Source organism: Silurus meridionalis, chromosome 19 (genome assembly GCF_014805685.1).
Source record: "Silurus meridionalis isolate SWU-2019-XX chromosome 19, ASM1480568v1, whole genome shotgun sequence".
Taxonomy (NCBI): Eukaryota; Metazoa; Chordata; class Actinopteri; order Siluriformes; family Siluridae; genus Silurus; species Silurus meridionalis.
The window spans coordinates 13,920,499-13,946,772 of NC_060902.1; the positions used below are offsets into that span (position 1 = coordinate 13,920,499).

At 39.0% G+C, this 26,274-nt stretch overlaps 1 protein-coding gene across 5 annotated transcripts in view; it reads left to right on the forward strand.

Moving 5' to 3' along the window:
- The window catches only part of cdh4 (cadherin 4, type 1, R-cadherin (retinal)), a 412,242-nt gene that overhangs the window by 342,400 nt on the left and 43,568 nt on the right, over positions 1-26,274 (forward strand). For all 5 annotated transcript variants that reach the window (XM_046875037.1, XM_046875039.1, XM_046875038.1 and 2 more), the window contains 2 exons: positions 9,879-10,073; positions 25,917-26,072. In XM_046875037.1, coding sequence (XP_046730993.1) covers positions 9,879-10,073; positions 25,917-26,072 — 351 coding nt within the window. The remainder of the gene's footprint in view (positions 1-9,878; positions 10,074-25,916; positions 26,073-26,274) is intronic.

Consider the following 26,274-nt stretch of genomic DNA (forward strand, 5'->3'; position numbering starts at 1 on the left):
AGATTTCATGCTACCACATTCAAAGATCTCCTGTACAATTGTGTACCTCCAACATAGTGCTAAAGGTTGGTGGAAGAATCCAATATGGCTGGAAAACTTGAATGTCCCGATACCTTTGTTTATACAATGTAAGAAAAACAAATTTGGTTCACATTTGTGCTGGCATGAATACCTTAATAATCAAAACTTGGTCATTTCAGAGATTACATTAGTAAAATGCTTACCTCAGTAAAATGTTGCAGTATTCTCAAGAAAACTAAGACTCCTAGAATATGAAACACTTTTCTCCCTAGAAGGCATAAAGTCCCTCTAATGAAAAAAAACAACATATATTTAATAATATGTTATTGTTAAGGTAGCCTTTTTTCTTTATTAGCGGCATGTTGGACTAGCATCGACTTCAGTAGCTAACACAAATGGCTAATCAGTAAGTCAAATTCTAGCTAATGGATATTATTAACAGGATATTTTACTAATGATTCATTTATTTGCAATAGTACAGTATCTACATTAGTAAGTACAATAATCGAACTCATGTCCAGCAAACCTACCAAGATTTTATTTAAAAGTAATTGAACAATTTGTCTTGCTGATGAAAGTTAATATATAATAAAATATATAATAAACAGAAGAAAGACTGAAGTAAGAAGATTAGGTTTCTTCTTAATATGTGACACGATACCTGCCCTTCCACTTATGTATCGACTAGCAATAACTTTTACACCCTGCCGGTAAAAAAAAAAAAAAAAAAAGGTTATGCTAGAATTCACTTTACCTGCACTTTTAATACAGCTGGAAAATGTGAATAGAATCATTGTTTGAAATCTAGATATGGTTAAGTGGATTATTCAATAAGCACAGAAATGCTTTGAAGGCACCAATAAATTAATATGATGGTACAAATTTGCCCTGCTGTTCTTATAATTAAAGCTCTGATCAAAATGGAGGACCCTGGAAATTATTTTAGTCTGGAGCAGGTCTCTGAACACACAAAACACCCCAGGTTTCGCAATCTCAAATATGTGTGTAGTCACATAGAACTCGTGAAGGCATTTTTATACTTTAATACTCCACAGAGGTGAGTAAAAACAGGATTTAGGGAGAAATGTAAGGTCTTTTCTTTGTTAAAATCTAAAATCATGGTCATCAGTTCTCGATTATGTCACGAAGCTCTTGTCTCTCGCTTGTCGATGATGGTCAACAGCAGTGAGTTGGCGTGTACCTGGTTTATGACCTTCCCACTGGCCTTGGGACTTTTCCAGCATCTAAAGTGACCCAAAAATGACCAAACTACAAGAAAGCACTAAGGTTTCTCCAGGGAGGAGGACATGTGCTCCTCTCACCGTGTCCCTAACCCCTCACATGTCCCTACCTTCTGTGCAGCCATTTAGAGAAGCCTCTCTGTGCCAGGCTGCTGAAGGACATACACACACAAACACACACACACTCACAAATGCCTAAGCACACACATGCCTAAGCTCACACCCAAACAAATGTCCTAAATAGGCTTTGGGATTAGATCAGGATAATGAGTGTATGTATGGCTCCCTAAAACAAATTGTTCTCTTTGATGAATTGGTTGGTCTAATGATAATATTATCTAATACAAGCCACTGATAAGATCGGTTTAGGACACAGTGTGTAATCTTTATTACTGTGTCACTGGACTGAACTTGACTAGTCAGCATGCAAAAAAAAAGAGTAGTCTCTTGAATAGTCTGGTATATACAAACTTCTAGATGTGCAGGATCCCGAGAGAAAAGTTTGGAAAGACACTTGATTAGTTTTTAAGCCTTACGGACTCTCTCAACAGTACCTTAGTCCTGTTCGTGCTCTTCATAATGGTTTAGATGCTGTTTTTTTATTTTCTACCAAAATATCCATCATCAAAATCGGAATTTTCTTGATTACTAGTCATATAATTTAATCTGTATCAGTCATATTAGATAGGGACACTAAAATCTAAAAGCTATTAGTAACGCCACAGTGAAACTCTTAGGGCTAAGCAATCCATTATACAATGAGTCGGCATCTTTATAAGAATACGACTACTGTATTGAACTAAAAAACACAACTTGTGCTTCTGTCATTTGTCCGTTATTTATTTTTCCCCTTACCACTTCTTGAACTGTGGTTTTCTGGTTATATCGCCTTCTACAGCCTACCACATTATAGCAACTATACATACTGTACACTTTATTCTCTTTTTTGAATGTAATAAGAGTTTAAACACAGCTTGGCAGTTTACCTAGACACTTCTGGCCTGACGACTTTCCCCTATTAGTGTTGTGCTGATGCTAGAGACACTAAAGTAAGTGTTAAACAAACATCTCCACAGAGAAGCCATTTATTAATAGATGAGATTAAGAGTCCCTGAGACTGATCTGTTACTACAGAACTGATAATATAGTGTAATAAACACATTAATGTAGAACTAGAGATAATTGTTGAGCATCAGATCTGTGCTGTACAAAATGACAAATGACCAAGTTCACTGAAACTGTACCTGAGCAACTGAATAGTTTTTCTCATTTTCAATGGCAAATTTTTGATTTTCTTATACTATTTTGTGGAAAATGTGATGTTTGATTACGTTCAGGATATTCTGACTTCCTGTAGTGTTTTCATGTAAAACTGAGTCAAAATTTAAAAAGTTGTCATTAATGATGAATTCCTGAAATGTCTATCAAATACAAATACCATTTCTATTCTATAATTATACGCGATTCACTTTCAATCCAAATGCAGGTTGTTAAAAGTTGTTATAAGGGTTTTTTTTTTGTTTTAATTAAACACCGATTAACAGTAACATATCATTTTCTGCACACGTGTAATAGCACATGCACTATTTTGGTAGCTGTTTCATTTCTACACTATTAACACTACAATTAACACTATGGTTCTGGAGGGAGATGCATCACAACTGCAAAGGAATTAGCTGAAACAGTACTGTAAATACTTTTACATGAAGAGTTAATAACAGTTACTAAGTACCTTAATAATGTACACTATACACAATTATTGAGGTTAATTATAGAGGAATTGTGGATATATGTAGGTCTTAATGCAAAGCTGAAAAGCTTTTGCTTTTGGTTCGATTAATAGAGTTGAAATAGAGCAGACAATTTCCCCTTTAGACCTATAAAATTTTACTAACAGCGCTTACACAAGTCTAAGTTTATCTGTCCCGAAATACACATTCCTGACTGCACTGACCTGCATTTGTGCTCAGCCTTTGCTGTAGAACGATTTATATATATATATATATGTGTGTGTGTGTGTGTGTGTGTGTGTGTGTGTGTGTGTGTGACTGGTTTTACATTTTAGGATGTAATCATCTGGTAATTGTCAGGTCCTGAAATTAGCTGAATACGACTTCAGATGAACAACACGCCATGTTACGCCGTCTTTATATATTTTTTCAAAACATAAAGCCAAAATTGGATTCAGTGTGAGAAAAACTAAGTACACCTTTACTGCTTGCATAAGAATTAAAAGGCTAAGTAGCAGCCAGGTGCCGCAAATTAAATGCTTTTAATTAAATTATGTAAGTAAGCAGGTGTGACCACCTTGGTTGAAACCCGATTCTAGCAGTTTGCTGGTCCGGGGCATTCAGGACAACACAAGGAGGAAAGATATCGGCACTGATCGTAGAAAAGCAATTGCTGCCTCCCACCAATCTGGGAATGGTTATAAGGCTAGTTTCAAACAATCTAAAGTCCATCATTTTACAGTGAGGAACATTATTCACAAGTGGAAAACATTGCACTTTGGTCCGTAGTAACAACATTTCATTCTTTTGTACAATGTGTATGTGGGAGAATGACATTATCAATCCTACCAGGAGAGGACGTCCCAACAAATTCACCCCAATATCAGTTTGTCCAATGCTCAGAAAAAAAAAAAACAAGAGTTACATCTTCGACTCAACAGGCCTCGAAGGGCATGTTACATTTTTCAAGTTCATGACTGTACAATTAGAAAAAGACTAATCAAATGTGTGTGTGTGTGTGTGTGTGTGTGTGTGTGTGTGTGTGTGTGTGTGTGTGTGTGTGTATTAATTAGTGTGTTTTAATGTATGAACGTTTGTATATATTTATGTTGTGCAATATTTGGTTGGTGGCCATTTTTGTAGCGAGAAAAATAATTGTTAAGCAGTTTATTAAACCAATATCAATAATAATATCAAATGCAGTTCACCTATATGTCACTGAGGCAACAGATGAACTCCGTTGGAATAAATAGCTAATAATAGCTAATAATTTTTCTTTCATATTTACAGTATAATTGTTTTGTTTGACTGTGTCATTTCACAGGCAGAGTTTTAGAGCTAAAAAAAATATACTATATACTATATATATATTTGTATGTATGTATATATATATATATATATATATATATATATATATATATATATATATATATATATATATATATATATATGCTGTAAGATATACAAGTGAAGGACAAAAAATAACTTTGGAACTGTTGGCACCTTTCACCAGAGCAGGCAAAAACAGTTGGAGAAATGTACTTATTTTTTTACAAAGCAGTTTCCTTTTTTAATTACTCCATGTGCACTATTGCTGTAAAAGAAAAAAACAAAAATCTTTTTAATGATTCTCTACTCTTGTGTAATTAAATGTTGTACTTGGTTTCTGTGGCCAATTCTATTGTTGCTTTTGGGCATATTTAAGATTGCACACTTTCCCTTAGTATTCCCTGGTCATCAATCATAATGGAGAAAAGCAGAAGATCAGGTAGTGTGTTGTAAAATTCTAAACAGTTTAAACACTATTCCTCACAACCAGAGACATAATAATTGTCTAAAATAATTGTACAAATTAAAAAAAAAAGTTAGAAAACTGTTAAAAGGAATTGAATCATCTAGTTGCCTTTGCCACAGGGTTAAAGACTGACAACGGAAAATAGTTTTTATGGTGGAGAACGAATATTTATAGATAATATATTTGACCTGATATTAGAACTAAGGCCTATATTTCGATAATTTTCGGCAGCAAAAAATAGTTTGTCATTCCTACAGAGATCTAACAGTTGTTGGAAGAGCACAGAGACGAAGAAAGCATATGGAACAGTCATGCTGTGGTATTGGAGCGTTCACTGGACATGACTGTGTTCTCATTCAAGCTGAAATGGATCGTACTCCAGCCCTGTGTTCATCCGTACTCTCTCTCATCTGTCTCCAATATATCCCGCTTCCAGGGTGATGGGGAATTTCAGCTAACGTGTGATTGAAAGGCAGAAGGGAGCAGTTAGAGTGATATCATTTGCATATTTCGAACGAGCTGTCATTTATTATTCATGATAAAATCATAAATGGAGGTCACTTATCATCTTTATAATAGATGAATTGTCTCTAGTGAGGGAGTCAATGTCTCAGATGTGAAAATTTAAATTGAACGCGATAATTCGGAATTTTAAAGCAAGAACACACCTCTAATAGCACATCTGGTCTTAGGATTTTGATGTATAGAAATCCAGTGTGCAAAATTGCCTATATTTCAATTCTTCATGTGGCCACTGTGTCTAATATAGAATGGGTACATTTATGATGCTTTGTAACAGGAAAGTTCCTGCACGTGGGATAATTTTGCTCAGTGGAACAATAACCGCCAGATGTCTGCAGCATGGCTGCAGGCGAACAGGAACCTGAACGGGCATCTCCCCAGTGGTGTGCCAGCTGGCTGGGCTGGTTCTTTTGGAGCACAGGGCAATCCATCCAGCCATTTCACAGTCACTGACTCCTGAATGCCCATCAGGCATCCAACAGCACATCGAGCCTGTTCTGGTTTATTTCTCCACACCTTCCTTTTGTAATCGGCACATTTGTTTGTAAGCCTGGCAGAAAAATACGTCTTTTTCATTAGAAATCCTGTTAAAGCGCTGTGTTTCATCCTGGCATCGATATAATGCGATGCATTAATTCATTCTCATGCTCACTTTTTGGCAAGGCGCCGACTTTTTGCAATGCACAAGAGAGCCTAAAATGAGATCTGATTGGATGAATAAGGCATATTATTGGATTGTCCCTGTATTTCAGCTGAGGCAGTGTGGAAAGGAAGAATAGAACGTGTGTGTAAAAGAGAGAGAGAGAGAGAGAGAGAGAGAGAGAGAGATGGAAAGGACGAATGTTCAGTGTTAATGAACAGATCCGGTTGGAGAGAGATAAGAGTTTTATCAGTGTTGGAACACATTGGGCTGTGGCTTTGCACACGCAGCAGCACTGAAGCATCACTGTCACATTTTTGCAGAGTGGTCCGCCGCATCACAAAGGTCACAGCATGTAATTTGTAAATTGTGGCGCTTTTCCTTTCCTATGGTAACCGTGATTATTATACAGCTACAATGCAGTACAACCTAATGAACAAGACGAAAATCCAAAAAGGTACCTTAAAATAGTTTTTTTTTCCCTATTCTAAGATGAACTGCAGTTTAACAACAAATCATTTTTACATGAAGTGCCTGATTTCTGCTCTGTCTGTTGTTGACTCTCTTCAGTAGCAGACAGACGTTAAGATTGTTTTGAAATGTACAAGTAAAACATGCCAAAAAAAAGCCCTACATTTCTAGCTTACTCGAAGACAGGAACATGTGCCGGCTCAGAAGTCAGTTAACGTCGTGTGATTACACATAATAGGAGTGTAACAGAATGACACCATTTACATCTGTTTAGTGCTCCAAATATCCACATCTTTATTTGGATTCAGCCTAAAGTGGGTGTGGCCTATGTTTTAAAATAAAATACTGTATAAACCTTAATGGTTCCAATTAGAGATGTTCATGGGACTGTTTTTCTAAATGTGTATAAATAAACTAGCAAACTAGTTGAAAACTATTGGACCCCGAGGAAGCACTTACTATTGATAAATGAAAGAACAATGAACAATGCCCTGTGAACCTTTCCAACAAGGAGAACTGAATATTTTATCTACATTATTAAAGCTGTAATTGTAAGTGTGTAGAACATACGTCCCCAATAGATCAGCATTTAGCAGGCAGTCTACATTATTCTACAGGTAGATTAAATAAAGGTTTGTTAGCTGGCTAACAAATTGGCACTTATCCTTTCTGTACATGATGCGGTTCCTCACTTTGATGCCCAAAATTTTGAGGTGTGTTTCCATATATCTCTTTTCAAGTAGCTTCTTTTTAATAAGCATTTCAGCGACAGCTCTGTGTCTCAAACTATTGTAGTTAAGTCTTCACAGTTTGCCTTTTCCAGGTGTAACAATCACAGGCAGTATTTGTATGAATGGTTTACACACATTCCTTGTGTATCTTCCTCTCTCCAAGTTCTCCTGCTTCTATATAGCAGGACATTGGGAATTGGCCCATTGATGCCCAATCCATCATTATCCCTCCTCCTGCCCCTATTCCACAAACTGCTGTGTAGATCTTTCCATACTCTTGCAAATTATTCTTCAAGTTCTGTATTAAAATACAATTTTCTGATCTTTCCTACTGACAAGCCCTGTCCTTGAAAGTCTAAGCTGAGCCCTGAGGGGCAGGAAGAGGCCCATGTGCATTAGTCTAAAAGAGTTGGGACTATAATCAAAATCAAGTCAAATCAAAAGCACAATGTAAGACGTACACAATCTAAACGTGTTGGTGCGGAGCAACCAATCACAGAATGAGCAACCAAGGAGAATGGTACTTAGAACTTACACATAAACTTGAATTAATGGCAAGACTTTCTTTCTTTCAGCTTCTCCCGTTAGGGGTCGCCACAGCGGATCCGGTGGTCTAGTGGTTAGGATGCGGCGCTCTCACCGCTACGGCCCGGGTTTGATCCCCGGTCAGGGAACCAACCCAAGCCACTCTCAGTGCCGGTTAACTGAGAAACAGAGAAACGGGGGATAACGGCAGGCTGATAAACTGTGTTTGAGGTCATTGTTGAAAAGACCTCGAGCCAATTTAAGAAATACAGCATTGCAGATGGTTTTGTCAAGGATGGAAGGAGCACCAGAAGGTATAGGCACCAATCCAACCAGATGAACAGAGTTACAGCCTCTAAAACAAGACTGAAATAACCGTCTGTTGGACCGGCCATCTTAACCTTCTCCTTGGCCTTTTGGACCGGTGACAACAGTCTCTGTCAGATTTTATTTGGTGCATGGCCATAACATGCGTCACTGCCGAAGTGCTCTGTCCTATGGGCTGGCTAAGACGGTCCCAGCTGTGAATTATTACCCTGAAAAGCCCTTTAAGTGCAGACCCTATGGTTATCTTAATAATCCGACACAGGTGTTCTATTGTCAAATCGAAATTGTTTCGCAGCTTTAACGCTGACAGGAGCAGGTAAATTAGACAAGGGTTTTGTGACTATTGTTGGGAAAGAGATGTGGGTATCAGAATTTAGTGCTGTTACATATAAGCCATGCACAAGATCCTGTGGGTTATTTTTGTTAATTGCATTTATTTAGATTTTCTTTCTCACACTTAATCAGGTCCAAAAATAGTGTGACTTTTTTTTTTTTTTACATTTGTTAGTAACCTACTTATATACTTATATCTCTTATACTTGAAATACCTGTGGTAGGCAATGTTGGACAGTGATGCAGTTCTTTGCGTATCTGTATTTTACTGAAGTATTTCCATTAAAGGAGATACTGTTACTTTAACTTCACCACATTTCAAAGTCAAGCCATTTTATTTATGAGTGAATAAAAACTGGCCAAACACGCACCAATCCACCAATAACAGTTTTGACTGGCGCTTGGTGGTATCTGGTTAGCACGAACATACAGTTCAGTGTCAGTTCAACAGCAAGCAGAACTTTTTGAGGGGTAATAAATGATGGCAGAATCTCCTGACTCGAACACAACACCCGTGTCCTTATTTGCTGGATTTTTTTGAAAAAGGTTTCGGGCTCATGATAATTTGAATAGAAATCAGTGTTTCACTCATTGATATTTTATTAAAAGGTTGGTGTGTTAAGAGTTAAAGAGTTTTTTTTTCACATAAACTGAGTTGATTGAGCAAAGAGTCGTGTGACAAAAATGATAATAGAAACATTACAGCCATAATAAATCATATGGATACTTCAGTAAATTTAAAGGCAAATATTTGTAAGTGAAGGTTTAAAGGGAGCACTTTTACTTGTACCTGAGTCATATTTTACCACAGTATCTCTACTTTAACTCAAGTACATGGTTTGTGTACTTTGTCCACCGCTGATGGTAGGGATGAAACCAAATACGTTATTCAGAATGAAAGTATAATACGTGCACATGGAAAAATTCAGGCTGAAATATTCACAAGTTGGTTTAGACTAAATAACTTGCTCGGATGGGTCACAGGACATCTGGTTAAAACTAGAGTGTGCATCTGGACTGTGTTCCTGTGAAACACACAAAAAAAGTGTTCATTTCATGTCAGCAGAAAAGAGTAGGTAGATATGAAGCTCACTGGACAAAGAAAGACCAAGTTCATTAACCTGAATCGATGCAGTTTTAGCTTAAACATTTGTTCATAGTTAGTATCTGCTGGAATTTTGAAAACAGATGCCCTTGGCCATCTTAGGTATTTGAGTGATGTAGCTGAGGTTGAGGAACTGTCAGATCTTATTTGTATACCATGCTGACAGTGCTGGAATTTATACCTCTGGGTGTTCTTTCTTTAAAAGTCCACACCTCTTGGGTGTATACATCCAAATAAAAGCATGGATATTTGATGCACGTAACAAATGCAGATTGATGCATTGTGTTATACCTCTGTTATCCAGTAAGGATGCATTCGGCATCTCAACAACTACAGTATATGACACGTGTCGAGGCTAGGATTCAAATAACCCTGACCCCTTTTTCTCTGTTGATCAAAGAAAACAACTTTAGGCCTATATTTTTGTGTTTTCACAGATTGGTGATGAAACTGGATACCACTCAAGATCCCACCACAACCACTACTCCAATCCCAGAGTCATCATGTTCCCCCGTCGACACCAGCGAGGCTCCTCTACCAACGGGCTGCGTCGTCAGAAGAGAGACTGGGTCATACCTCCTATCAATGTGCCTGAGAACTCTAGAGGACCCTTTCCACAAATGCTTGTCAGGGTGAGTGGCAGCTTTGTCCATCGTCTTATCAACTGCCTTAAAGCAATATCAAAATACATGCATATGTGAGATGTTTCATCTTAATACTTTGAGAAGGTTTCGAAATCTCTAAATCTTCCAACAATATTTTTGTTGCATGTTTTTTTTTTATTATTATTATTGGAACATTTGTAGAACATCTGTTCAAATCCTCTGAAAACCAGAATGTTAGAATTCCCACGAGAACCTTCATATGGTAGGGTAGCTCTCAAAACATCCCTAAAACCATAGCCTCCAAATAATGAAACAACAGAAACATGGTTGTCAAGTCCTCTTTCTAGACACTCTTACTTCTAAACAATAGACCCTCTGGTCTGCCATTCTTCTGAAGTAGTGAAATACTTGAAAGCACAGCACATTCTTAAGAGCCCCCATTAACAGAGAGCTCCTGTTTCTTCTCTGGCGAGTTCTTGGGTATACAATTCGGCCCCTGACTGAGGCTTTGACATAAAGGACTCATCCACAATGGATTTTGACCTGAGCCACAGAGTATAATTAGTTTGGTACCCAAGGAATAATTGGTTTTAATTTCTTTTTGGGGAATTTGTGTCAGATTTAAGTTGTTACTTCTCTTGATTTCTTTCTATTAGTATTTACGTCCCTATTAAACATCTTTCAACAAAACATAGGAGAGGCGTCACGTATCTATCCAGAAGTTCATTTACTTACTATGAGATGCTATGTGATGAGAAACCTTGTGGATGCTTGTCATGGCAATGAATAGACAACATAAAATATGTGTTGTTCTTAACAATCGTCCACTATCAGTTCGGAAATCATGAAAATCATGGAACCTTTTCTACTTACAGTCGAGTAAAACTAAACATGCGCTGGGTCCAGTGCAACTGTACTCAGTCCAAAGTAGTTAATCTAACTACACCAATAGCAGCTAGCTCAATTCATATTGAAAGTTTCTAGACGCTTTTGCAAATGAACACATTTATTATGGCCACTGTGTAAAGCAAGGAAACGAAAACAGAACTCAGTAACATATATAATGGTGATTGATTAATACTAAGTTGCTAATCAACTAATGCCAAAAAGCATCATACTCACAACTCACAATAAAACAAAATTTGCAACCCACTTCAAGCTTATCTGTATACGTGAAAGCTTTCGGAGCTGAATTCTGTATTATCGGTCCTTCAGCTTTTCTGGCTAGGATCAGCCTTCAGTAGGCAGGCCTCATCCTCACCTACTCCCTCATGCCTATTTTTCCAGATTACACACAGGGATTACAGCAATCTTCTCCTACATACACACAATGACAAGGCCTGTGAGCGTGAAAGCACCATGAAGTCAGTTATAGAAATGTTCTGATAGCCTCATTCCCAACTTTGCCATTTAAGATGTCTGGGCTTAACAGACCTCCTGCAGTGGGTGTTTACTCATAGCAAGAGTTCTAAGGCTTTATTTCTCGTTGCATTATTTTTTTTCAGTATGAAGGACCAGGTCAACATAATACTGATAAGAAATTCAAGCGTTTTTATTTAAGCCGTGACTTAAATAAAAAACAAATCCTTTTTTTTTTTTTTACAAGAAATTGTATTTCAGGCATTGAGAAAAGTCCCCTGGTGGTCTAATGGTTAGGATGTGGCGCTCTCACCGCTGTGGCCCGGGTTCGATCCCTGGTCAGGGAACCAACCCCAGCCACTCTCAGTGCCGGTCCCAAGCCCGGATAAATGGGGAGGGTTGCGTTAGGAAGGGCATCCAGCGTAAAAACATGTGCCAAATCAAACATGCGGAGGATCGGCTGTGGCGACCCCTAATGGGAGAAGCCGAAAGAAAGTTTTATCTAGTCATTAGAGTGGGAGGGGGCCGAAAATAAACAGGCATACAATATAACAATATCTCTTTAACATGGCAGCTGTTAGTGAGTGGGGTATATTAGGCAGCAAGTTAACATTTTGTCCTTTTGAGTTGATGTTTTTGAAGCAGGAAAAATGGGCAAAGGATTTGAGCGAGTTTGACAAGGGCAATAATAATACATTTGACAATGCATACATACATCCATAAATACATAAATCATACGTTGGCCTACAAAACTCTAGGCTTTTTTTTTGTTCTCTAGCAGAACCTGCATCTAGTGAACTTCACTGCAGTCCAATTAAGCAATTAACCTTTGGAGTGTAATTACTTCTTTTCATCAGCACAATGAAGCACTTTGCTCCCTGCTATGAGGCGCGCATGCGTTTGTGTCTTCTCCCTAATCGGATAGAGCGGGGAGAGAAACCGCACAGCTCGGTCGTCTAATCTAATAAATGACGCGACATACATTTATCATTGTTTGCACTTTGTTTATCTCCAATTACCTCTGCAAAAGAATTTCAATAAAAGCATACACACATACACACACACATATATACATGCACACATACACACTGGCAAAACTGAAAGTAGCAAATTCATAATTTACTGCCTGCTCCCAATCAGTCTGCACCACCACTCTCCCTCTCTACAGCGAATAGTCCATTAGCTCAGAGATGAGCTGGAGAGCACAGTGTGCTGAGCCAAAATCAGCCGCCTTTTCATTTTGGTGAATACAGCGGATGCTCGTCGGGTGAATAGGAGGGTGATGCCGCAGATGGAGAACGCAGTGTATAAGAGCGAACCAAAAACACTGAGGATGGAGAGCGGCCTCTAGAGAACGGAAAAAAATGCTGGAAGGAGCGATGAGTGTCAGATGAGAATGTTAGTTTCCGCTTGTTTGGTACCTATTTGATCTGTCTTCCACGTTTATTGCACCTTCTTTGTTCCTGGGAATAAAAGCTACATCCATTAAGACTGGAACAATGCTGCAGAATGATTGAAAGAGCCAACAAAATAACTGTCTATATATATATATATATATTTTTTTGCATTTCTCTAAACCATTATCGCATGAATGTTGCATTCCACAGACACGCACACATGCAAACACAGTCCCCTCAACACTAAACTCTGAAAGGGAATAATTATAATGAGGAATAACAGAACATGAACTGCCTCGGTATCAAACAGCAGAAAGTTTCATCTCATGCTATCTGAAGGCTAAACACCCACATAAAGCTGATATTCGGTTATAATTGGAGCAATGTGCTGTGTGATTACAATTCTAGACCCCGAGCGAGATCTTGTGCGGCTGATATAATCAGATCGCTCTCTTTTTCCCACTAAGTCCCCCCCCATGACCTGCAGTGCTAACGCTAAACTCGATGTCCGGCTTAAGCTTTCGCACCACCACCAAACATAATTAGATGCAGCGAGAGCAGCGGTCACAGGGTCAGCGCTTCTTTATGTACATTTTTTATAAAGGATTTATACGTGATTAAGATTCATTGAGGTGTGCTGAATATACCGATGACTTTATTAAGTGTGTGAGCGTGCCTCCTGGTAATTACACTGATGTGGACCAGGCTGGAGGAGCTAAAAGTTCATTATCTCAGAATATGATGGAATATAAGTGATTTAGGGCATGGTGCATGGACTTGGATCTAGTTAATGCATCGTTCTGCTGCAGCGTGTGCTTGTGCGTGTGTGTGTGTTTGCGTTTGTGTGTGGGTGGAACGTGTTAGCATCGGGTCTAATGAGGATGTTGACCACCATACTGTCTATACGACAAGTTTTTTTGCTTAGAGCAGTAAAGTTTATTTTATACAGAGATTTTCTGGTGACCCTACATGAAGTGGTGTATAGGCAATTTCCATTTCGATTAAGACACAAACACACACACACATTGTGTAATGACTTTGCATAGAAGTACTTTATTTACTGTATTAACATTTATTAGCATGTAGGCAAGTGCTGCCTTATGGGTATTAACTATTCAGATGGTTTCAAGGTTACAGAGTTTCTGTTTTGTCAAAGAACTTAATTATGTCTACTTGTGGGTGGTTCGCTATTCATCCAGCAAATATAATAGCTTAATTAGGTAAGGAATAAAACACTTAGGGGGCATGCCGTTATAGTGGAATAATCATGACCAGGTATCCTATTTGAAGCCAACATTACCTAAGGTACAAAAACATTGAGCTTTTCTTGTTGGGAGAAAAATTAGAAATGTACCGATTAATAGAAAGTACTGACATTGGAGGTTTCTCCCATTAATGTTCAATAATAGATCCTTAAAACACCACATAAGCACAAGAAAAGGAGGTCTGGGTGTTAAAAAAAACACAAATCACAAATGTTCTTTTTACATGCTTTCCTGGCTTCTGTCCATTTGTAAAAGCCCACCTCTCCATGTGTAAGGTGTATGTTTGTGTGTGTGCGTATGGACCACCTGTAGTGCATCTACAGCTGCGGTTGCACACATCATTGGCTCTCTGCTTGAGTGACATGCCAGATTCAGACAAAACAAAAACACTTTGACAAATAATGCCATCTTTATTATCGTCAACAAAATTCTAGGATAGATTTAATAGGGGGGTGGTGTTAAGCTTGAACATTCCGAGCATTTATGCTATCTATAGGAGTATACGGTTTGAGAATCTCAAGCTGAGATGCGTTTCTGCTCACCGTGGTTGCAGAGAGTGATTGTTTGAGCTCACCCTAGCCCTCCTGTCAGCTCAAACCAGCCCTGTTCTCTGTTATATGAACGAAAAGTGCATATAGCTTATTGGACAGTCGAATGGAAAGACAGGGTACAGTTGATCCTATAAAGGTTATTGAGTGTTATATGTGATAAGAATAAATGACACAAACTATATATAGCTATGTGTACTTAAGGAACTGCAAAGTAGTTCTAGCAAGTCACTGAAAAGGAAAAAAGCGAGAACATTTCATTTGAAGAATTCAATTGTGGCTGCATAACATAACGCCGTAAATATTTGTAGATTTGTCTTTTGTCCTCAGCCCAGTAAAAGGAGTCATTAAACAGCACCACTGTCTCGTGGGCTGTCTGCTTTTTTTTTTTTCTTTTCCAGAAGGATAAGGGTAAAGCTCTGCTGGTCTGTTCTTCTGCCGTTCGCTCTCATGACTGGCTAATGGCTTCATTTGCACTGTTGTGCACAGGGATGGGAATTAAAGTCGCTGCCAACATTTGAAGGAAGGGGTTTTAATTCCACAAACTATACCATGTTCGGCAGCTGATTCTGTTTTTTAATTGCTCGGTTAATGTTTTAATTAGGTTTATGATTCCCTTCTTAACTTTAATTAACATTAGTTCATTTTCTAATTATCTCATTTCGACAGTGCTCAATACCCCATACACAAACCGGGGGAACTGTCACGTGTTCGGACTGCGATGTGCATGTGCTCATGCAGTATTAAGTTTTGATCTGTGACGCACTATTGTATTCAGGGGCTGGTGAGGAAATAATGCTTTTATAGCTGATTTAGCGTAAATGATCACAGAAACTACATGTTACAAAGTTTCATATTAAAGAATGAAAAGTATGTCGTTTTTTGGGACACGGAACCCGAAGTGCTGTTCTGCTGTTGTAGCACTGTTCATCTGCCTCAGGGTTCCACAAACATGTCAACAAAAATTTGTCACTCGACTCAGGGGTAATGTTACCCGAACATCAAGTCTGACAAAAGCAGTCTTTATGACAAACCCTATATATTTATATACTTTAAAATAAGTTGACCTTTTTCCAGTTTCTTTCCAGAGTGGTTATTTATTAGCCTTCCTGTCAGCTCGAACCAGTCTGGCCGTTCTCCTCTGTCCTTTCTCATCAACATGGCATTTACTCCCACAAAGCTGCCACTCACTTTCCTTCACACATTTCTGTCCAAACTCTAGAAAGTCTAGTTTGTACAAATCGAGTAAAAAATCCCTGAGACCTGCAGTTTTGAAATACTCAGACCAGCTCATCTGGCACTGACACCCATGCCCCAGTCAAAGTCACAGGGACTCATTTTTCCTCCTCATTCTGATGTTTGATGTGAATCTTGACCTGTTTCTGCATATTGCATATGAGCCAATTCATGCATATTCTTTTCTACATACATATCATACATATATCAGTGAACTACACTACTGAAAACGGTGGTCCTCGTCATTGTTGCACATTCTGTCTTTCCATCCATATCCGTCCTGTCTCGGTCTTCCTCTGAGGACGGCGCGGTGAATCCTCACGGCTTTGATTTGATTCGTGTTGTGTCTGTGCAGATGGCTGTCTCTCTTCATCCCTTTCTTTTTATCAGCACACACCCGCTTCTCTTCGGCTCACACAGGATCAAAACAACTTTCAGGGGAGATACAGAAATCGATCATGTTGACAAAAGATCCGCATGGCTGCAGCTCTGTTGACGCAGCCCGGCCTTGACTCAAGTCTCCGGCTGGGCTTTATTCCGGGGATAAAGGCCTCACAGCCTCGCTGTATTCCTTTTCTATGATAATTTCACTCGTGTGGTTAGTTTAAAGAGCTGGCTTGGCTATTGAAGCACTGCATTCCTCATCATTTTGGCCTTGTAGATATTGTATACACATATCTGTCTGCCTCTGCTTTTTAAAACGGGCAGCACACAGTCGGTGTTTTTGGTCTGGTCTTTTTAACTGCACAAAAGTCTGGAAAGGTATTTGCAAAAAAAGAGAGGCAGTCGGAATGAATCAAAATTCTAAGAAATATGCGAACATATTATATGTATATTTTATATATTTTTTTTTGTTTGTTGTTTTTTTTTACTTATATAATATTACATGCTACAAACTTGAATAATTAAAAATCACTTTATAACATTATGAACATGTATATGGCATCATTAAGACATGAAGAATTCATGTAGACTGAATGCTCAATGCCTCATTATGCTCTTAAAATGCACTTATTTTTTAAAGCCTGGCTGATCTCAGGTAAAACGGCACGCCGTGGCATCTCCTTACAGCTTAATGATGGATGAAGGGGGCAGAGTCTGCAGCAGTATCTGTGAGATTTCCCAACCATGTTCAACTCCAGCCTCGGTAAACATCCGAACACGAGCCAGGATCAGCCTCTTTGAGCCGGCATGCGCCGTTGATTTGACTGAGCGGGAATGGCTAGCGATGCCCACATTCACACATCGCCTCTCACAAAGGAATCCACCCTGTCACAGTGCACATTTTATTCAGCAGCAATAGTTGCGAGAAGTGCTTCAGGAGCAAACAGGAGTTTCACGGAAGTTGATAGAAGACCGTAGAGTTGACTTCATCTACCCTGATTTGTTTTCAGACCAACAGGCTACATCGAGGATGTGTTCTTTACCACTTACTTCACTCTTTTTCCCTGTTAATCGATAGCAACTTGTGAACGCAAATGCAACACCTAGAGTTCGAAAAATCATTACATAGGTGCTTGTCAAACATCCCATTCCAAATGTAGTTGCCACACTGCTGTTCTAATAGCCTTCACTCTTCATGGGAAGGCTTGTTACTAGATTTTGAAGCATTAGTCAGGTCAGGAGGCTGAGGGTGCAGTCGGGATTCTCATCCCAAAGCTGCTCAGTGGGATTCAGATCAGGGCTCTGTATGACACTCAAGGTCTCATTCTAATCTTTTTAAAAACGACAGATCTTTATGAATTTCGTGCATAATGGCATTGTTGTTGTGAAACAGGTTTAAGACTCTTAGTTCTTTAGGCTACAACATACATTATGGGTTTTACTGTACACATATTTGTAACAAACTTATTTCAGCTTTCGGTTCGATACACACGCGTTCTGAATGCAATCCTTTTTATGGGCCGAACATAGTTAAAACGTTAATTATAATAAATTGCGTTAATAAAAAAACACAAGCAATTTTACGTTTTGCATTTCTTTTTCCTATTTGTATCGAACCGTGACCTAAAAACCGAGGTACATACCGAACCATGAATTTTGTGCACACCGTTACGCCCTAATACACATACATTTTAGACAAACGCAGGCTTTAACCCTTGTGCTAACTGGTCAGACTTTTGGTCATATAGTGCATGAGTATAGCTTTCATGTGTTTGCAAGATTTTCGAATACAGTCTCATGAAAATTAACTGTTAATGATTGTTGCAAAAGGACCGGTTAAGGCTTTAAATGAAGCAGCATTATGCAGTCATAGGACTTCCTAGCAGCTTAGATTTAGATAACTCATAATTCAGATAACATTTTAGAAAATCTTGTACTCCTGTAATTCTTCTTAAAGAATTCATATTAGCTTGGAAAATTAATGTAAGGAGGAACGTAAATCTTATTAAAATCGTGCTAAATGCAGCGCTGTCCATTTAGATTAAGACAATAGCATCAAAGTAAAATTTAAGTCATTCATTATTTAGCAGGCCATTGGGGCAGAAAGGCCAAGACTTTCAGAAGTGCAAGCTGAAGTGCACAGGAATAGATCAGCTTTAAAATCCAACATACACTAAACCCTCTAAATCTGTCCCTCATGTACCATCGGCTTCTCATTTATACTAAATGACGCCCATTTCAGAGCGATCCATCCGAAGGGATAAAAGGAAGTGTGCAGAAAAAGAAAGACTGGCAAAGGACTAAATCCATATTGCAGCGTCTTGTCACTGCACTCTTCATTTCCCATTCCGACTGAGATCCATGATGCAGCAGCCTGTGTGACGTCGAGCATTTCGGTCGCATTTAAGCTCTAGAGAATCACACACGAGTGTGCGAGACTGCCGCTTGCACCGGCTCTCCCCTGAAAATATTAAACTTGAGCTTCTCTCATAAGTGCAGGCTCTTAAAAAAAAAACCTTCCATCTTCTATTCTTATGCTCTTTCACCAGGCTTCAGTCTCACCACCTGTTCTCAACTGATAGAAGTGGAACTCGATGTGGTTTTTTTCTATTGCAACCCATCCCCACTAACGCTTTAAATACGGGTATTTTGAGATGCTTTTCTTCTCACCACGGTTGGTTAAAGTGGCTGCTATCATTCCATATTAAACTGTGATAAGAAAATTGTCCATCTGAATTCTATCCTGCCACAATATTTACCTTCAGTCATTTGTTACACACCTTTATGACTGATTGTAAAATCTTTACTCATCCCTCACCTGAAACACAGAGACTCTGGATAGATGAGAAGTGCACCACAGGCTGATCTGTTGTAGTATTCTCCAGCTCTCCAGACGTATTCATGAATTAGTGTACGTTACACCCACGCCTTTCTTTTATTTCTCTGTCATCTTTGGCACGGCGAACGTTCATACAGGATATTTTGTATATATTTGATCATTCCACCCACTTCCAGTCCCTCTTTCAAATCTTCCACTTCCATATGAGTACTTTTTCCACCGCTGCCTAAACTACTTCTTATTGATAATAACTTATGGATAGGGTTTTTTTTTTTCTATCATTACGCAGCTATAAAGGTCTGCAAGGCCTCCTACACATTTCACGATAAAGTCTTAATCACTTCGTTGAACTTGCACGCCTACATGTGCTAACTAATTCTCCACAGTGGCTGACAGGTATGTTGAAAAGATTAACACCCTCTGAGGCTTTGAACATTGCTTTAATAGGAATGGAAGTGTTATCTGAAGTGTTATTTTCAACATGGCCTCACACTTGCAAATTTCTAATAATCAACATGGCTCACTTAGTTTGATAAATCCAGGTTTGTGTTTGTACCCTTTCTTAAAAGTTTTTAAAAGAAAGGAGGGATGGATGTACTTTATTGTTCCTCAAGGGGAAATTTATTTCCATATCACCCTTTATTGAATTTCTAGGAATTGTATGAGATCATTCACGAAGAATTTTGTTCTGTCTATGAATATATTTCCTGGATTTACTTCATGCAGTCTTACCTGACAAGTTACGATATGGCTGAATAAGTTAAAACCATGGTTACTCATTATTCTTCCATTTTTGCAAAATATAAATAGGAACTAATTGCGGGTATGTAAACTCAAGTTGTGAGTTGGAACACACATTTAACCCACAGTAAGTCCCACAGTATTTGGTAGCGTAATCATTCCGGTCAATTATGTGGATGAATTGCTTTACACTGACATAACTGTCATATCATGTACATAGAACCGAGTTTCTACTTTGTAGTTTGCTGAAAGAGGTTTTAGTGACACGTAAAAAAAAAGCCTTACGAGAATAAAGTCATAGTAATACGATAATAAAGTCGAAATTACGAGAATAGAGTCAAAATTAGGAGTATAAAATCGAAATTATGAGACTAAAGTCGGAATTATGAGACTAAAGTCGTAGCACTACGTGAATGAGGTCGAAAATTATGAGAATAAAGTCAAAATGACAAGAATAAAGTCACAACACTACGGGAAATAAAGTCGTCACACTGTGAGAATAAAGTCACAGCAGCACCGGTTGAAGTACTGGCATGCTGGTGTATCTTCCTCTTGAGAAACACCTCTCCTCTTCCAATAATACGCTGATGTAACCATAGGTATCCTTGAATTCGACCACTGGTCACCATTTTAGACTGCACAAAAGAGGCAATTTCTGTCTGATATCGATGGTTACATCTGTGTGCTATTTGAGGAGGAGTGGTGTTTCTTAAGAGGAAGATACACCAGCATGCCAGTACTTCAACCAGTGCTGCTACTACTTTATTCTCGTAATTTCGACTTAGTCTCATAATTTTGACTTTTTTGACGTAATCTTAGATTTTTTTTTTTTTTTACGTCACTTTAAAACAACATCGTAGAAAATGGGTATACATTGATTAGAGTTTGTTTTGGGGAAACTTTGCCAACGTTGGTTATTTTTTACTGATTTTATTTTGCGTCATTGTACAAATTACTGACAGTTTCAGCTTCCTGTAGCACGTAAACAGCCAACAATGCTGGATCAATACAAAAAATCTGTCTCAGTATGCTTTCTTTTAAGTGAAAAGTTTTTCAAGTTCCTGGTTCTTGCAGTGTTGTTGTTGGTACAAAGATTTAAGAAGAACAAAGGGATTTAGCAGTAAACAAATTAAAATGGCTGGGAATGAACATACTCCAACCACACTCGTCAAAAAAACAAGAAAAAATTCCTTCCATGCTTTACAGATTTCGTGGGTTGTGGGTCTGGAAATCATGCGTGAAAATGAAATTATGGTGCCTGTCGAGCCGACAACAACCATTTGCGCGAAGCTTTCTGCTGTATGAGAATGATAGTCCTTTTTCTAATTTCACAGAGATGTCACACTCCTACTCGTGACCTTCCAGCTCCGCACCTAAACTGCTCACGGCGTCTCTCGGCAGTAAAGCACACCTTCCATTTAAAGCTCAGATCAGAATAGAAGATGGGCTGCTGTACATGATTACAGCTGATATGCAGCAGTATATAATGCGATCCATAGAAATGCTGCAGTGCTGCGGAACATCTCGTGTCAGGGCTTTTAATTATTGATGAGGAGGTAGGCCCTTTCCCCTGCATTCAGGTGGAAAAGGAAATCAAGCACCAATGAACAGTGTATCAACTCTAAAAATAAACGTGTTCCTTGTCTGACTTGCTGTACTGGTATAGAATCTGTTCGGAATCAAAGATTCTCTTTTTGCTCCGGACTTTGAGAACACTGACATTATAAATCCAATTTCCAGAATATGGTTGTGCACACGTTAGCCATCCTGCTCAAGATGTTAGAATTAATTATCCTCTGCGGATGGTCTCTGTCACCGACGCTTTTAAAATCGTGCTGTGTTTTACAATTAAAGAAGTAGGTAATAAACCATGAGAGGGTATGCTGTAATAGCAAAGTAATCACTGACAGGGTGCCATTATGTAGCCTGACAAGAACTGGAGTTACTGTTATCACAAAGCTAATTCTTCCACAGTGACAGAAAGATGTCAACGATTACATTTAGAAACTCTGCAAAACAACTTCTTATCGCTTTCATTATAGCAGCTGAAAACAATCATTCCTTCAACAGCTTCTTTTTATTTCTCACTTATGAGGATTTTCCAGTCCTCCAGCACCATGAGGTGCATTGGGTGGCAAGGACCCGATGGCTTACTTGCCATTTTCCTAGCAGATTTTTTATGCCCAATAGGGGTTGGCCCAACTTTTGCAGCCAGGCGTGGGACCGTCCATGGCGAAGTACTTTATCCCCATTCCCACAACTGAGCACCCATGGGGGTTAAGGGTCTTGCTCAAGGGCCCAAAGGTGGCTGCCTGGTATGGCCAGGACTTGAACCCACAACCCCCACATCCAAAGTCCAATGCCTTAACCACTAGGCTCCCAACTCCCCATATGATGATTCCAAGACTAAAAATAAAATCGCAACTTGACAGGTTACAGAGAACCCAGAAAGCACTCTTCCGATTGCTGGACAATTTACTGAACATACTAAGCACTGGAGACACTGTAGACTCCTTCCAGACTCCTTCCTTCCTAACTTAACCATATTAAAAAATGATATGCATTTGCTTGCTCAGTGGTTTGATTTTTGTGATCAGGAGGGTCGTGAGTTCAAATTTCCTGCACCATCGAGCTGCCGCTTCCGTCCCTTGAGCAAAACCCTTAACTCTCAACTGCTCAGTTATGTATAAATGAGATAATTGAAAGTCGCTTTAGATAAAGACATCTACGAAATGCATTAAATATAAATAGATGTTAAACAGCAGCACATATTTTACATTTTCTATTAACCTGGTTGTTAGCATCCATCATACAAGTCCCTCTAGTTGTTCATAAAAAAAGATAATGTAGTAGAATAAGCGCATTTGACGAAACCTTTTATTTGAAATACAGCTGGCAGTACAGCTAATATCAAATATTAATCAGTACCTTCTAGCCATTTGTGAACAGAGCTGCAATATGTCATATTAGCACTTAGCATTTAACTTATACTTTGGCATATCCTGATAAAATAAATGTCACAACACAAGAGACTATGGAAGAGCAGATAAAAGCAGAGGCATATTAGCATAAATGGTAAGCCTTTGGTTGTACTATGGGAAGAATACTCTGACCAGGCATAACATTATACATCATAACATTATGACCAGGCATAAGGATTTGAGCGAGTTTGGTCAATTGTGGTGCTTAAACCAATGGGTCAGAGCATCTCCAAAACTGTAGCTCTTGTGGGATGTTCCTGATCTGAAGTGGTCAGTATCTATTAAATGTGCTCCAAGGAAGGAAAAGTGGTGAACCGGCGATAGGGTCATGGGAGGCCAAGAGCTCAGTGATGCACGTGGGGAGCAAAGGCAGGTCTGTGTGGTCCGATCCAACAAACAAACTCCTGTAGCTCAAATTGCTGAAGAAGTTAATGCTCAGTAGATCAGCACTGTTTTGGCAGCAAAAGGGGGTCCAACAAAATATTAGGCAAGTGGCCATAATGTTATGCCTGGTAGGTGTCTATAAAGTTATGCCTGTTTGGTGTATGTACTCTATGTTCTATGTACTATTTGTACTATTAATTGCCTTTTTAGCTGATGCTAACATGTAGGACTTTGTAGCCTTTCTACTTAAATGTTTGCTCATTTTGCATCAGCAGTGTAAAGCCGAAAACTCACATTAGAAATGGCTTGAACAAATTGATAAGTCAGAAGAACACAAATTACATTTGTGGAAGGCCATTTCAACCATTTAAAGGCTAATTTATAGCATTATTTTGCATCTAAATCAGGTTTTCGTTGTATTGGGAAGATGTGACCTGCAGTATGTGTGTAATGTCTCCACCAGCCTGCCACTCTTAATCAAATCCTGGTCTGTCTGGAATATCACATGTTGTGTTTGTACATCAAACGCACCTTATTCTACAGAATGAGTCCGCTTTAAACTAGCAACCGAAATGAGATTCAAAAGGAAGGATGGCAGAGGTTATGTTGGATTATAAATACATAGAGGTGTTAATATAAACAGCCTGAATTCATGTTATCAGCAAAGCTGTAAAGCGCACCTACAAGAAACTAAATGACATACAAGAAACATAAAGGCACAAAATATTTGTGTCTTATGGCAGTCTGAAGGGACCATCTGGGCTTTTTGTTTAAATGACAGAAAAATCAGAAGTCAGGTTTTTAGCATTTTATTTAGTGTTCTAGATCAAGGTGTTCATTCATTTATTTATAGTTTTTTTCCCTGTGGATGTCACAGTAGTACCTGCCACAGATTCCAGCTTCTACTTAGGAATCCTCAGTCACAGTCCCAGGACATCTGGGGAAAAATACTGTAATCTGTCTAGCTGGTCCAGAGTATGTCTCATTGCTTGATACAGCTCTAGTAGCATCCTTTGAGCTGCTCCCAAATCTTGGAAAGGTAAACCAAGCAACCCTGTGGACAACTTCATTTCCACTACCAGTACTTCTAAATGTAATCATTCAATCATTACCTACATACCTTACAGCAGGGATGTAGCAAAGAGCTTTATCCACTGAATCTGAGCTCCTTCTTCACACCCACAGCCACCACACCACTCTGCTGCCGTACACGATCCGTTTGTCAATCTCACATTCGCTTATTTTGTTTGTGTGATTGATTTTTGTTTCATTTTTTGCCTAAAATATCTCCCTAGTGTGCAGTCTTAGTCGCTTTGCGCTCGGCAGCTAGGTTTGCCATATTTCAGCTACTACATGAGCACAAGACACATGAAACCAGTCAACCTTTTCTTTATGAAATGTTGCTTATGTTGCATCAACAAGCAGCGTAAAACTTGCAGAGAAAAAAAGAGCAAACAACAGCTTGTTTAGTTATGCTGTGATTGAAGAGAAGAACATAACATCCTTTTTTTCAATTTTTCAACATCAATTTTTTTAGCTATATTCCCAAGAAACACAAAAAAACTCCCTGAGGCGGCATAAGAAAGAAACCTTGAGAGGAACCAGACTCAAGAGGGAAACCATCCTCATCTGGGTTGCACCGAATGCCCATTTATTACAGATAAACGATGTTGCAGGGTGCAGTGATGGTGATCAGATGCAAACTGTAGTGCTGAGTCAGTGTAGCAGACCGTTGACATTAACTACAGTCCAAATCCATCCTCAAAGCTCCCGTTCTTACTCCGAAATTTCATGGATTCCCAGGGCATTGATGAGAAACATTTCCAGCTGCACAGAGTCGCCTCCAATCGAAGAGAACATCATCCAAAGGCAGGCTGGGGCGAAGCGGGCAGATCTGAGGAGGGGAGAGGGGCAGGAAGAGTGGTCACTGGAACCTCAGAGAGAGAGAGAGAGAGAGAGAGAGAGAAAAAAGAGATATGGATTATTAAGTACCCTTATTGTTTTATAAAAGTTAAGGACACTGTGCAGTTGGGGACTCTGGGAAAACTCGCTATGGCAGCATAACTGAAAGGGAGCGCCAGAAGGTAACACAGACATGAGGGATCTCTGCATTGTCCAAGGACTGTCACATCATTAATTCCTTATCTTTTTATTATATACACTATATTGGCAAGAATATTGGGACACCCAACCTTTCCAGCCATAGTATGTTGTTCTTACCCAAACTGTTATCCCAGATTTCGAGGCACACAATTGTATTGGATGTCTTGGAAGGCGGTAGCATTAAATGTTCTCTTCCCTTGAAGAGGAGAAGCCTAAACTTTTTCCATCATAACAATGTCTTTGTACACAAAGCTAGGTCTTTGGAGATATGGTTTACATGAGATTTGAGTGGCCTGCTATTGAGCTCAAACCCTATTGAACACTTTTGGGATTAATTGGATCTTGTGCCTCCTCAGCCTACATTAGTACCTGTCTTTATAAACCCCCTTGTGGCCGAATCAGGACAAATTTCCACTAGTAGTGAAATATTGTGGAACATCTTCAAAGAAGAGTGAAGGATATAATAGCAGCAAATAGGGACTTAATGTTGAATGGGATTCTACTCGAATAGAATATGAATGATTTGTCATAAGACACGATTAACACATCAGATGTTAATACGATGCGGTTCATTATTGGCATATTGTCCTATTTTTCGTTTATTCCGGTTACAATTTTTGCTCTTCCATGCAGATCCGATCGGACCAAGATAAGGAGATCGAAATCCGGTACAGCATAACGGGAGCTGGCGCTGATCAGCCACCCAGTGATGTCTACATCATTGACCCCATCAGTGGGAAAATGTCTGTGACCAAGCCGCTGGACAGAGAAGACCGAGCCTCCTACCACGTAAGTAGTCATCATGCCATCATCTGTCTTTCTGGATGTTTGCTTTCTTATTATTTCTATACAACCTAAGTGCAAACACACACACACACAAACACACAGAGCTTCTTTTCTTTGAACACAGACACCAATATCTATACATACTGATTACGCAATGCTGCTTATTGCAACCAATATAAGTAGGATAGTGTATTCTCTTTTCTAC